This window comes from Columba livia, chromosome 5 (genome assembly GCF_036013475.1).
Source record: "Columba livia isolate bColLiv1 breed racing homer chromosome 5, bColLiv1.pat.W.v2, whole genome shotgun sequence".
NCBI classification, from domain to species: Eukaryota; Metazoa; Chordata; class Aves; order Columbiformes; family Columbidae; genus Columba; species Columba livia.
This window is the reverse complement of record NC_088606.1, coordinates 17,835,556-17,849,681: the sequence shown is the minus strand read 5'-3', so window position 1 is coordinate 17,849,681 and position 14,126 is coordinate 17,835,556. Positions and strand designations below refer to the sequence as shown.

Sequence of the window (14,126 nt, the reverse complement as noted above, 5' to 3'; positions counted from 1 at the left end):
GAGATAATATTTTTAATATTTTGTGTTTCTGGTTGATTATTTTTGTCCGCAGCAATGACATCATAACCAAAGCACTGAAGGTTAACTAATGAACAAGCTCTTTTTTATTAACTGTCTGGTTCAACCGTAATTTTATCCCTCAATACTTCTCTTTTTTCATCTCGAGGAATAGCTTTATACTGCTGTATGCTGTCACTTAAACCACCATAACTTGCACCAAATCAGACTGGGTAATTCCAAGTGAGCACAGCCCTGGGGAACGGTAGAGGGATATGCTAGAGCTTGCTGCAGGTGATACACATGTGGCAGGCAACAGCTTGGGCCTGTCATTTCGAATTTTTCGTAGATGTATAAACACAATGAGTAATTTTATGCACATTATGAAAAAAATCTCCACTAGATATCATTAAGAAGTCAATGACGATGTCTCTAACAGAGGATATGTCTTTATGAGTTTGTGCCTTCCTTCACTGAGCTGGGGTGCAGACTTGGGCTGCCCAGGGTTTCTGATGGCTGTAGGAGCCCTGGGATCTCTGTAGAGCAGGTGCTGTTGTTTTGGAAGCAGCTAGTTTTTCTGTCCCCCTCCCCTGCCTAAATGGCATCAGATGTCGAAGTCCAAAGGAATGTTTTTAAATTATGAACTACATTCAGGTTTTCTTGGGGATACTGATTTAAATAGCAAATCTGTGTGTCCTGCCTATAGTTAATTTTCTTCTTAGTAGCTGCTACAGTGCTGTGTTTTGGATTTAGAATGACAATAATGTTGGGAGCACACTTATGTTCTAGTTGTTGCTAAGTAGTCAAGGACTTTTCATCTTCTTGCACTGTGCAGGTGCACAAGAAGATGGTGGTGGGGCGAACAGCTGGGACAGCTGACCCAAACTGGCCAAATGCATATTCCAGACCATATGACATCATTTTGAAGGAAGATGGCCAGGGGGACCACTGCTCTGGGACTGGCTGGCTATCATTTGACAAGTGGTGAGCAATTGCATTGTGCATCATTTGTTTTATATATTCTTTTACTATTACTACCATTATCATTGTTTTTATTAGCAATAGTATTTTTTATCCTCTTGTCCTATTAAAATGGCTTTACCTTAACCCATAAGTTTTTTTTTTTTTGCTTTGTTTTGTTTGTTTGTTTTTTCTGATTCTTTCCCCTACCCCACTGAGGGCAGAGCTGGCAGAGAACAAATGACTGTGTGTGGTGTTTATAACAGCTGCCTGCCGTGTTAAACCAAAACACTGTATAATCTGGGCAGGTCTTCTGCCTCCTTTTTTTTTTGCATTTCACATAATCTACAAAATGAGTTTACTGGCCAAAGTATTTCTTAAAGACAGCTTTTTCCTAGGAATACTGGAGAACTCTGGTCCTGGGCTTTTTAATTGTGTTTGCATTATGTGAAGGCATCCAGGAAACACCACATATTTTGAGGATTTTGTCAAAACTAACTTTTGTAGCTGTAATTTCACACATTGAATACAAAACATTTGTACCAAGTTGCTGATGAATGACCTCCAGACTAAGGTCCCAGTCTTTAAAAACACATGCACATACATTACTTTGAACACTGCAGAATCTCAAGAAAGTCAACATAACCCCTTATAGGTTACAGACAGGAACAGTTTCTATGAGCGATGCATGAGTTGTGACTCTGCAAAGGCTTGGGTGTAGCTTGATGTTTTAACAATATGTACAGTCAAGTGCCTGTGTTGGCCTGTGAAGAACAGGGATGAGGAATCATTCATGGAAACACGTCAATGCATGGCTTGAAATAGAGGAAATTTTGAAGTGTCAAAGAATATCTCAGGAAATCTTAAAGTACCCAAAGATGGTGCCCACAGAGGAAGAGATACTGCAATCATACTACTGTTTATTTACTGGAAACAATCTTTCAGCTCTACTGTAAAAATAGTACGTCTGCTTACATTTATACCACTGACACTGAGATTCAAAACTTAAAACAAAACTGAGCTAAATCCAGACCTGATGTAAGGTGGTTAGTCAGTCACTGGCTTCAACACAGGGGTGATCCCATTGCACTCTGACTGAGCCAAATACTTTGTTTGAAAACTGGCAAAACATCATCCAAGGTGTGAAGTGCCTAAGAATGTATTGCATAAGCATGTCCTTACCAGGCCTCTTAAAAAGCCTTGGCACTATCAAGCCAGCATGGTATAGATGGAATTTCAAGAGAAAAGTGATTCACTGGGACCTAAAAGAGCATCTATAGCCTTAAAAATAGGGGGGTTGTGGGAATTTTTTAATCCTTTTCATGAAGCCAGGCTCTGCCAGCAGACTGGGCATCCCTTTGGCCGTTCAGACCTAATGCTGTAAGGGTGCCTGCCGACATCACTGAGGGAGGGGGGTACAAAAGCAGCACACGGGCCAACAGCAGTGCCTGAATTTGCAGTGAAGCACATGAAGAGCTTGTTGTACAGATGGTGGGCACAGGGGAACTTGGCAGGGAAATGACAGATCTGCCTGGGCTGTGAGAAAAGCAGCAGAGGCCATTCAGAACCTGGAAGAGACGCATAGCCTACAACTCGTCTCCAAAAAGCAAAGTGAAAAATGTTACGTAGTGCCAGAGGAGAAGTGGAGCTCACTCGGCATGGGCTTGCAGTGCATGACCATAATGAGATCACTTGTCCAGGACAGACTCAAAAGGGAGAATGAGTGAATTCTGAAATTCAGGAGGAAATTGAAACACATTGAATGTTTCAGGAATTTTTGGATGCTGAAGTGTTTTCTAAAGATCGCTTTGCTACCCAGCTACATTCCTCAATTCTTACATCAAAGTTACTGCATCATTATTCACTTGCTGGTGTAAAAGTATATCTGCCTTGTACTCAAACTCTCCCTTGTGTGACTTCACCAATATTAGTTGAGTTACATGGGGGATCAGTTTGGCCAGTGAAAACCACTAGATGGATCTCAGAAGTCTGAACTAAGAACAGGAATAGGTGAGATTTCCACCTCTGATGTGCACACTTCTAAATGTCAGGTGCACTGTGCACTGAAACAGGTGAGGGAAGAGGCGGTTGCAGGATCAGAGACATCCCTGCACAAACACCTCTGGACCATTGCACTGCCTATGGAACTGACCCTTCAGCACAGGTCACCTTTCTGGGCTGGCTTTCTGCGGAATCCCCAGGTATCTAGTTGTGACCACCAGCGTCAGTCTTCATGTGTGGCATCCGCTTTGGGGTTGAGCTATTCAGAATTGGTTCAAAGACTGAAAACAACAAAACATGACAGGTGTAAATTACACATCTGCACTCGTGTCAGATGAGAAAACACAATTTGCTTGTGCTGTGTTGTCTTACAAGGCTTTGACTTCCAAATGCAGAGCCACAGTGCTGCAACTGGTTTTAGCTTCCGTAAATTCTCCTTGTATACAAATACATGCACAGCGCTTTTCACACACAGGGAAGATCCTAAGGATAATTTTTATCTTTCCATGAAAAAGCAGCAGTCATGCAAATTAACACCAGCTGAGGGTTCTGTCCATCCAGGATAGAGATTTATTTTAACAGTAGTCAGGCTTGAATAATGTTAGGGCATAATTTTATTGTGCTTCTTTTTTAAAAAAACATCTTTTTGGTATGAAAATATAATTGTGTTCTAATACAGCTACATGCTACAGAAGATATTCTGTAGCATATTCTGACAATAAACGAGTCTGGAGAACATGAATGACCACAACCTGTACTGATTCTATTGCTCTGCTTGCTCTAGACAGAGAAAAATGAATATGTATATTCTGCTGATGCTGTTACTATGTTTATGAGACAATGAAAGTTGATTCTTCTAAAAGCTGAGCCAAAAAAGGTAAATATGAGTACAGGCCCCCAACCTGAAAAGGTGAAAGCTCTGTGTGAATGGCCCTGGAAACTATATTGGGTGATGGTTGGTGACCAGTTACTCAAAGAAGCTTACTTATTCTCAACAAAGCTATTGTTGTCAGAGAAGCACAAGTTGAAAAGCCATTCTGTGGGATCCAGCAAACCCTTAGGTGAATAAACATTTTGTTGTCTCTGTCAGAAAAAGACAATGCCCTAAAAATATCTCAAAGTCAAAAAGCTGGACAATAGAACCCATTCAGCTCTACAGCACTGGATCATTCATCTCTTGCCATTCTTCTCCCTCTGGCACCTACCACGACTGGCATGAATCACTCAGTTCTTTTATCAAAATAGATTCTCCTTCCCAATCATTGTGATCTGTACGAAAGATTACTGCCATTTCTGCCTTTGTTTACCTTTATTCCAATTATTGCACTGGCAATAGGTGCTGTACAAACACGCAGTGAGAGGCAGTCTTTCTCCTGGGGACCTTGGTTAGACAGGACAGCTGACAGGAGAGGCAGGACAGGCCAAGTCCATCCCCAGGTCGGGCAGGGACTGGCTCTGCCACCCTGAGAGAGGAGCATATCAGAGCAGAGCTGGAGGGAAGCCACGTGTACCCAAACCAGGCTCAGTGCCCTCATCTGGTCCTGGCCAGAATATTGTCCATTAACCGTACGGTAAAACACTTTGTGTGAGAAAATCCTCTGCAATAGTTTAGAATAAAGCATCATTTTCTGAGAAGACCTGGAATTCTGTCTGCTTTTAGGGATTCTCCACCTCGAAGGAGAACAGGAATGCACACAGCTTGCAAGTCTGCATTTTTAACTTTCATGCTGTAAAAACCTGACATGCATAGTCTTTTTGTTTTTGTTTTTGTTTTTTTTTACTGCAATATATGAGCTTGTGATGGTCTATTGGAAACAGACCCCTGACTAGGAAATTGAGAGTTTAGATGTTATATACTGCCAGTAATTTATTACTTTGAGATTGGCATATATTTTGGCAAAGTTAGAGCTGGCTGGAGTGATAGTGAGTGATGAAAGATGTTATGGCGGTTGAGAAGTGGCGGAATTCCTTTGTTTCCAGACTTCTCACTTTTTTTTTTCTAAGGCACAGAATGTTTATATAGCAAGTGTAATATTGTTTTATGAGTATTTGCTGGACCCTGCAAAAACCAAGCATTCGGGCTTTACTCTTTTAACAAAGTGTTTTGTTATGGAATTCCTCTGGATTTTGATGTTTCTACATTAGGGTTAAATCTGGTTGGTATGTGGGGGCCCTGGGAGAACAACCCAGAAGTGAGAAACTGTCTGATGTCTAACAGGGTGCACTTCCTCTCCAGAAGGTGATGTGATGGCAGGAAGAGAGAGGACTCCTCAGCTGGACATGAAGAAGCCATAGCATAGAGTCACAGAACATGGGAAAAGGGGCTTTTAAGCTCTGGGAAGACTTTCAGCATGTTAAGAGTTTAATGTCTTTAATGCAAGACCCTGCCTGCCCCTTGTCTGCTCTCTGGGCCACCAGATCCTGCTTGTTTCCCACGTCTCACTGCCGTCATCTGGGATACACAAGCACTTTTAGCTTCATGGTTATAAACTAGCGTTTTTCCTTCCTGGTCATCTCCATTATCCCCTCCAAGACAGTGGTATATGATGAGCCATGATACACTCAGGAAACACATTTGTGTTTCTGATATTTCTCTGTGCATTTCCTCTACATTTTTCTCCTCCAAGTCAGCTACCCTCATCATTGGCTTCCCGCCCTCAGCTTGGCCCACAAAACTGTGGATTCAGTCTCCAGCCTTTTTATTTTTACAATAAAGGACAGTCTGTGTACAGAGCTCTGAGCCACAGGATCCAAGGGCATTTCAACAGCACAGAGAAAACTTTAAACCACTAAGAAATGGAAGGTGCTTAAGCACACTCACCTCAGCATTTCATTGCTGTGTGCCATTGCATCAGGGCTTCCTTCAAGCTGAATACAAGTAAGAGCAGAGTCTCTGCTAAAGCCAGGGAAAAATAACTCCAGACTAACTCACAAAGCTTCACTAGGAACAAGAGAGTAAATTTTCTGATTGTGTCATGCAGCCTGTGCTGTGATAACTTTCTGAGTCTGTATTCTTCTTTTTAGTACTCCACTTTCATGAAGCCCTCACATACTGCTTCTAATCTGCTGCAGCCTGCTCACATTATAAGCTTCATAAACTCCTTTTCCCAAGTAGCATTAAGCATTTCCAGTCCTCAAAAAGACAAAGCAAAAATTATCTTCCCTGCCCTGGTGGTGCTGAAGAGCAAATAAGCCCATAAGGAAAATGCAGAGGGACACAGCAAAGGAGTTTGCTTCATAGCAATTCAAGAACAAGGAATATGAACGGTCATCCCTACTAAAATAAAAGACCAAACTGACAGTGCCTTCAACAAGGTAACCAGTATACCTCCAAACTATACTTTTTTTTTTCTTTTTTCAAACTCCTAAACATATACATAGATTTAGCTTAGCACTGTGAGACCTCAGCTGGAATACTTTCCACAGTTTTGGGCACTGCACTTCAAGAAAGATGTGAACCAACTGGAGATAATCCAGATGAGAGCAACAAGAATGATCAAAGGTCCAGAAAATGTGATGTATGAGGAAAGACCAAAAGAATTGGGTTTGTTTAGACTAGAGAGGAAAAGTCTGAGGGGAGACATGACAACAGTCTTCAGACATGTTAAATACTGCTGCAAAGGGGAAGATAAACTGTTCTCTATTTCTACTGGAAGTAGGCTAAAAAGCAATGGGTTTAAATTACGAGAGCAGAGATTATCAGATTAGACTTTAGGAGAAACTTTCTATTGGTTACAGCATCTATACCTGAGAAGACATTGCCTATGGAAACTGGGATCCTATCGTTTGAAGTCTGGGTACTGGTACAGTGGGGTCTGCTTTATGGCAGAGGCATGAACAATAAGACTGGTCCAAGTACTTTTCAGCTTATTTTCCCCAATGTTAGGAATAGGAAAGAGGCTGCATGTGAACAGAAGAATTCCTTTTTTCTGAAGGAGTTTGGATGGGTCTGAGCTGAGTGGTCTTTGAACAGAAGATTAGTTGCAGCCTTAATTACAGAGTTAGTATCACTACCTTATACCGTTACGAACTGTTTGCAACTATCACAGGAAAAAATAAGGTCCTGATTCTTATCTGCTCTAAAGTCCATGGACTCTATTCCAGTAATGGAGGACTGTGTCAAAGAGCCTGAGTGTCAAGAAGCATAACATCCTTAACATTGTAAAACATACCATTCAGTGATAGATTTCTGTGAACTCTGTTATATAGAAAGATTTAATACAGGAAGGAACCCAAACATGTGACACTTTGTTAGAAAGTAGAAGATTACATAGTACAACATGTATTTTGGAATGAATTTACAATAGATTTTAACTATAAAACAGAATCAAAGAAAAAACAGTTGAAACTAAGACAAATGCAGGGTGAATTGAGACAAAGTGCCTGACTGATAATTCCAGAGATAATTGGGAACGTAAGTTAGCACTTCTGAGATCCCTTGTTTCAATAGGTGGCTTTTTGTTTCTGCTTCTGCTTCTTTGTCTGCTTTCCATTTCTAAAGAAAAAAAAAAAAAAAGGCAAGATTGCAAAAGCCAGCTTTTTCCTCAGTTTCTTTGGTGCTTTTTGCTAAGCAGCTTTGGAGCTACAAAGGTTCACAGTCTTTCAAACATAGACTCATACCCTAGAAGTGTTTACAATGGAAAAAAGAATCCTTAAAATATATAACCACATAGAGAATCATATGGGATCTGCTGACAATACATCTCCAGATGTCTGCATCCTGGTAGGGGCTGTGCATGAAGAGGCCTCCATCCTCAGACAGGTGTAGGTCACTGGGTCTGTGGAAATACTGGTTTGGTTTGGAGCTGCTATACGTGCTGGCTTCTGAGGAGAGAATTCTGCAGAGGAGGAACTGTCTTTTTTGTATGAATGTTTCCAGGGCACAAACTCAAGGTTTAGAAGGAGTACTGTGATACATATATCGTCAGTCGGATGACAGAGCTTCCTCTGAAGTTGATGACAGTGTTGACAGTGATCATTTCCAAGTCCAACTGAATAGTACGGGGCCCCTTCACGGGGCGGGTCATCACCAGGGTAGCACTGATCGGTCCCGTTTGCTGTGCACAAAACAAGAGGAAGCAAGTGAGATTTTCAGAAATGGCTCTTGAAAACTATTGTCTCAGGTGAACCCACATTATGCCCATGGTCTTTGAGCACCCAAAACAACGCTGTTCTCTGCTGAATTATTAGAAGTGACTGCAATTAATGGGAGAGCTTCATTTCATCATTTGGCTCCATTTCAGTGTTTTGCATGAACTATCACCTTTTACAGTTTGTAAAGCCTTTGGGAGCCCTGCACATAAAAGGAGCTGTTGAACATAGAAATTTGCTATTGAACATAGAAATTTACTATTGTCCAAGTACAACAAGATTAAAACATGGAATTTGGGTATGCACAAGCAGTGACACCATTTTTTTTTGGTGTGTGAGATATTATTTTATTTGATGTAAAGAGCACCATTAGTTTGAAGTAGTGGGCACTAAATGGGGTTATATTAACAGAGCTTGAGAACAGATGTGAACAGGATCGGGGTTTGCTGTATAATTGCATCAATTAACATCACAAAACCTTACTCTCTGAAAAGAGTTTTAAATATGTGAAGGCTCTTCAGACAATCTGTCCTTTAGTAAGTGGAAGCAGACCTTTGAAACGTCTGTCCAGAACAGTGGATTGTGAGCATATATAAATCAGAGCTTCTGATGTTAAACCCCCAGGAGCAGCCATTGCCCAGGGCCCGTTCCCCCAGCACCCTGTTGTGCTGCCCGCTGCTTGGCCCCTTCCCACAGCCACCAGCTCTGGCTGCCAACCTGATGTGTGGCTGGAAAAGCACAGCTTGTGCAAGTGGAGTGTTGAAGGTGACAAATGGGAGTGGGATAAATAAATATAAGAAAACTCACAAAATCTGAGCAACAACACGGGTTGCTGGAGCCTTCGACCCAGGTGAGGGAAAAAGGTCAGTGGGATCAGTAATGACTTTGCCAGAGGAAAGATCTTGTGAGATGTAACAGATCCTTCTTGAACCACTTGTCATTTTGGGATTTTGAAACATCATCTTCTTTTTAAACAGTGAGAATCTGAGGCTCTTGGTAGAAATGCGTATTGGAATCTAACGAAATCTGTCATGCTACCGGTTTCTGTGAGGCATGAGAACCGTCAATAGCCACTGATCATCACTTAATGTGAATATCAAAGCCAGGTTTTTGCCTAGGTGTAAAAATCAACCTTCTGAACGCCACCATCCCTGGAGGCTGTGCCCTGTTCTGTGCAGACACCACCCACCTCCACTTGTCAGAGGTGCTGTGAAGATGATTGGGGAACAGAGATGTTTTTTGATGAGGATTTAGATTTGAAAAAAGAAAAGTAGTTGTGTTTCTCTAGCAATACCTACATAAAGTGTGTGTTCTCAGTCAAAAAAACCCACATAACAAATAAAAACAAAGAACCCAGAAAGTCAATTCTTGGGGTAAAGGTTTGTGGTTTTTTTCCTACTTTTTTGGTTTTCAGGTTTTTCATTTTCCAATGAAGAGTTAAAAAAAAAATCCCAACTACAACAACAAAAAAAACCCAAACCAAAAACCCAACCAAAACCAAGAAGAAACATTGACTCTTTCAGTGGCAAGTACTGATTGTTCATCAAATAAAAAAAGGTTTGGCACAATAGTTTCTCTTGAGCATGAGAGACATGAGCTATTCTTAGGCATGGGTACAGCCCTGGACTCTCCTGAACCTAATGTCTCATCAGACAAGCGTGTTTGCTTTGGGCAGGTTACCCTCCTGAAAGAGCCAGCAGCCCCTGCAGATCAGCACACTGCTCTGCATGTGTGTAGAAATGCCTCATACTGAAAGTTTAAATGATATTCATTAAAAACTGGGTTCTGCTATCAGAAGGATATTCAGCTAACAAGAAGGTACTCCCTATTTTCTCTCAATGAGCTCCAGACTTACCCGCATGTAGAATTCCCTGCCTTCGTTCCCTGATTTGATTTGGAAGATGTAATAGGCTCCAGGGTAGCGAGTTGTTGCTTGCATCTGAAAGATGTCCGAAGGCACGGACCGCCCGGACACCATGTCCATCACTCTGTACAAGACGGTGAATGGTTGATCTCTGCAGCCGGGGTTTTCAGCTGGACACATGCAGCGGCTAATTGTCAGAGAGAGGATTGTCATCAGGGGTTACAAATGGCTGTAATATTTGATTCTTTATATGCAAATACAGCTGCATGAATAAATAAACAAAAATGTTGTTGACCAGCTAAAAGAATAAATGACACTTGTAATGAATTTTTTCACTTTTAGTATTCCCTGTGCTGCTGCTCTGACCTACCTATATCCCTGCCTTCTTTTTCTTGTCTTCTAGGCAAAAATATCTTGCATCCTTTGTCTCCTTAGATCGCCTGAAAATCTGTACTTTTTTAAAAGCAGCTCTGCAGGTATAGAATACCTGGTATGTATTTATTCTGATAGTAATTTAAACTGAACTGTCCCCAAAATAATGCTGATTATTGCTTCATTTCACTGATGGTGAAAATGTTGTAGTCGTTGCTTAACAATCTTTTATATACTACATGAAAATATACAGTGAGACATCCTGGATCAAACCCAATACTTTTGATCATCCTCATTGTTCTTTATGAACCTTTGTCCAGTTATATTTCATTTAAGAGGACGGGAAGGAACTGCACAGTCTTGAAGATATAGTTACACAATGGCACATGCTGTAAGGATATTCTCTACCTATTAGCACCTCAAATTCAGATTGCTTTTCTGACCTCTAGTGAGTACTGCAGATCATGGAACTATCCATAACAATGCTCAAATCTGAGTTTGGAAGGATTATGATGACATCAATGCTCTTTATTTAATTTGTGAATTTGGGATTGTTTTTTTACTTTACATTCACCTAGACTGAATTTCACCTTCCGTGTTTATTGCACAGTCATTGAGGCTTCCCATGCAGTTCTTTTCTACCCACCCTTTTCTCTACTGTGCTCAGATATTGTTGCAGACCTTGCCCATCTCATAGTTTATCCGTTTTTCCAGGTTGTTTACAAATATATTAGACAAAGTAGATCCAGCTCAGACCTCTGCAGAACTTCACTGTGAAAGTCATCAATTTAATACTATACGCTATTTATTTTTTGTTTACAAATATATAAAGGGTGAGTGTCAGGAGAATGGAGCCAGGCTCTTCTTGGTGACAACCAACAGTACGACGAGGGGTGATGGGTTCAAACTAGAAGACAAGAGGTTCCACTTAAATTTGAGAAGAAACGTCTTCTCAGTGAGGGTGACAGAGCACTGGAACAGGCTGCCCAGGGGGGTTGTGGAGTCTCCTTCTCTGGAGACATTCGAAACCTGCCTGGACACATTCCTGTGTAACCTCATCTAGGTGTTCCTGCTCCAGCAGGGGGATTGGACTAGATGAGCTTTTGAGGTCCCTTCCAATACCTAACATTCTGTGATTCTGTGCCAGGGACTTCTCTCTTACCTATGGCTGTTTCATTTCCATAATAACCCTATGTAGGGTTCTTTTCAGCAACCTTTGGAAACCCAAACAGACTGCATCATCCCATGTGCCCATGTCACATGCTGCTGATTTCTTCAGAGAACTCTACTTCTGTTGTGAGGCAGGATGTCCCATTATAAAAGCCATGTTGGGAAAATTACTGGAAAAGTGTTTGGTCTTTTTGCCTTATTTTTCTATAATCTCCACTACTGACACCGATTTCAGACAGTTCATCTGGCATGTCCCCCATAAAAAGGCTCCTGGCATTGCAAACACCCAATTCCTTCCACAGAAAACACAGATGCAGGGAATCCACTTGGCTTTTATACTGACCACTTCTAGACATATATGCCACAAATTAAATACAGTCACATCTAGATGAGAGCCAAAGCCACCAAAAACAAAGCTTAAAGATCAAAAGTTCCACTGATCTGGGAGGACTCTGTAGTTGAGCTCTGGGGAATTTAGATATAGAGGTTTCAGATATTTCAACTTCCAGTTTATGACTCTACCACCTCTGAAGGTAGATAAGCCCAGAACTGGAAGAACAGTGTGTCCATTCCTCAGCTGCCCTAGTTCAGAAAGCAATGTAAAGACATGAATAAATTACAATGGAAAGAAGCTGATTCTTCATCTGTTGCCTTTCTATAAAATAGTTTAGGCTACCAAGTAACCCCAAGTAAATGGATTTAGTGCAAACACTATAGATTAAATATTATGGGCTGCAATATATAAAGAATTGTCTGGAGCTGAAATATTATTTTGAGCTCCAGGCAAGTAGCTACAAAAATGTAAAAGAAACAGGCAATCTTTAGAAATTTGGAATTTATTTTTTTGCTTGCTCAAATGATTCCCAGTTTAGACAGTAACAGTGCTAAAAGCCTCATCCAGATATACCTATTTTCTGGATAAGGCAAATCAGTCTGTGGACTTTTTATCACCTTTAACCTTTAAACAGTAGGAAACTACTTGTATCCTGCTATAGCTATCATCTCATGTTTTAGAGTACTTCCCAGACATCAGGGAGTTAACATTTACAGGAAATACTCATGCTAACAAACAGGCTTAATTTGAGCGTATATGAAGTCAGTAATGTAAGTAAATATCTTTTATTACATTACAAACCTTGCTGTTTTCTCTACCCACTGATAAGTGTTTTTCCAGTCTAACTTCTCACACATCTGAGTATCATATCATATCCCACCTGGTGACCTGGTAAGGAATTGCAATTTATTATTTTTATAAAGCTTACCAATGGTAAATGCAGCAACAGCATGTATGTATAGCTCTCTAGACACATTTCATGGCTGTGTTGTAAAAATGCAGCTTATTTGGTTTACTCTAAATATGCTTCACATGGATAGCTTTTGTGGCTCTGGGTGTGTTACTCACTTCTCGTTAATCTGAATATAAGGATCCTCACATCTTACTGGGTCTAAACATTTATATTCTCCTGGGATATTGAAACACGTTTGCTGCGGAGTGCAGGTGAAGTTTCTGGTTTCACATTCATTGATATCTAAAACACAAGAAACAAGAGAAAGGGAAATATGTGCAAGACACCACTCTTACAGAACAGTTTCTGTCTAAGGACTTGACCCCAAATTCATAACACTTTTGCACCATGAGAAGTGACCTTTGAATAACTGGCCTCTCTTTTAAGATCAGTTTTTACTCCATTCATTTCTGCTTATGGGAGTGCTCCCATATGGTAAGTGCTGCAAAAACTGGGAAATAAATTGGCTGCTCAAGCTCTCTGACCTTAGAGAAGGGGAAAACTAAAGAGAGATGTGCAGCAGAGAGGAGAGCATCTGAGGGCTTTTCTGTGTAGCTGCTTCTGTGTAGCTGCTTCTTCGTCAGTAAAGTCTTACTTACACCAACACACCAATTGACCTCATTGGGACTATTCACGTGATGACATTCTTACCAGAGTTACATAATTGGCCCCTATGAGTATTTCACTGTGCAATGTCAGGACCAAGCATCTCAATTCTTGGAAAGCTCTTTCCAGACACAAGGCTTATTTTCCGTGCCCCTGGGGTTTTAATCAGCGCAGGAATGTTCTTACCTTGGCAGCTTCTGCTATCGTCAAGCAAGTTATAGCCCGAAGGACAGATACAGTAGTAAGAACCAGGCCCATTCACACATTCGTGCTGGCAGAGGAACTCCGAGAAGCTGCATTCGTCCATGTCTGCAGTGGTAAAACAAAGTTTAGTGTCTTTGGCTTTACAGACAAAAGAGCAGTCCCACAGGCAGGTGACCATCCAGACAATATGCCTGTCACCCCAGCTGGAGGTTGGCACCCTTCAGCTCCCCAGAGATCTTCAGCAACCTGGCAAAATGCTATACAAGTTCTTGGTTAAACATTTTTCTCCCAGGGAAACCAAAGTTTCTGCTGAATACAATGCGGCTTTTATTTATATGTATTTGTTTTTGAATACCTGTCACCAGTTGGACATGTTTTCAGTTGTGTTTTACGTCACAGATAGAGCAACTCCAACAACAAAGCTGCAACTGTAATTTGAAAGGAGAGACTTGGCGGTGGGGTTTCTTTTTTTTTTCCTTTTTTTTCTGGAGAGCAAACTTCCCTTTCCCAGGGCCACATGGGTCCCAGCAGAACTCCTGCAGCCAGCTCTGGCCGTTTTATGTTTCTTAACCTCT

General features: G+C 41.1%; 1 protein-coding gene across 1 annotated transcript in view; it reads right to left on the bottom strand.

Moving 5' to 3' along the window:
• Window positions 1-7,155: 7,155 nt before the first annotated feature.
• Window positions 7,156-14,126, bottom strand: part of FBLN5 (fibulin 5) — a 47,589-nt gene continuing 40,618 nt past the window's right edge. The window contains exons 8-11 of the mRNA XM_005506145.3: window positions 13,534-13,656; window positions 12,858-12,984; window positions 9,905-10,100; window positions 7,156-8,015 (exon numbers count right to left, since the gene is read on the bottom strand). Of these exons, the coding sequence (XP_005506202.1) occupies window positions 7,854-8,015; window positions 9,905-10,100; window positions 12,858-12,984; window positions 13,534-13,656 (608 nt within the window). The 3' untranslated portion in view covers window positions 7,156-7,853. The remainder of the gene's footprint in view (window positions 8,016-9,904; window positions 10,101-12,857; window positions 12,985-13,533; window positions 13,657-14,126) is intronic.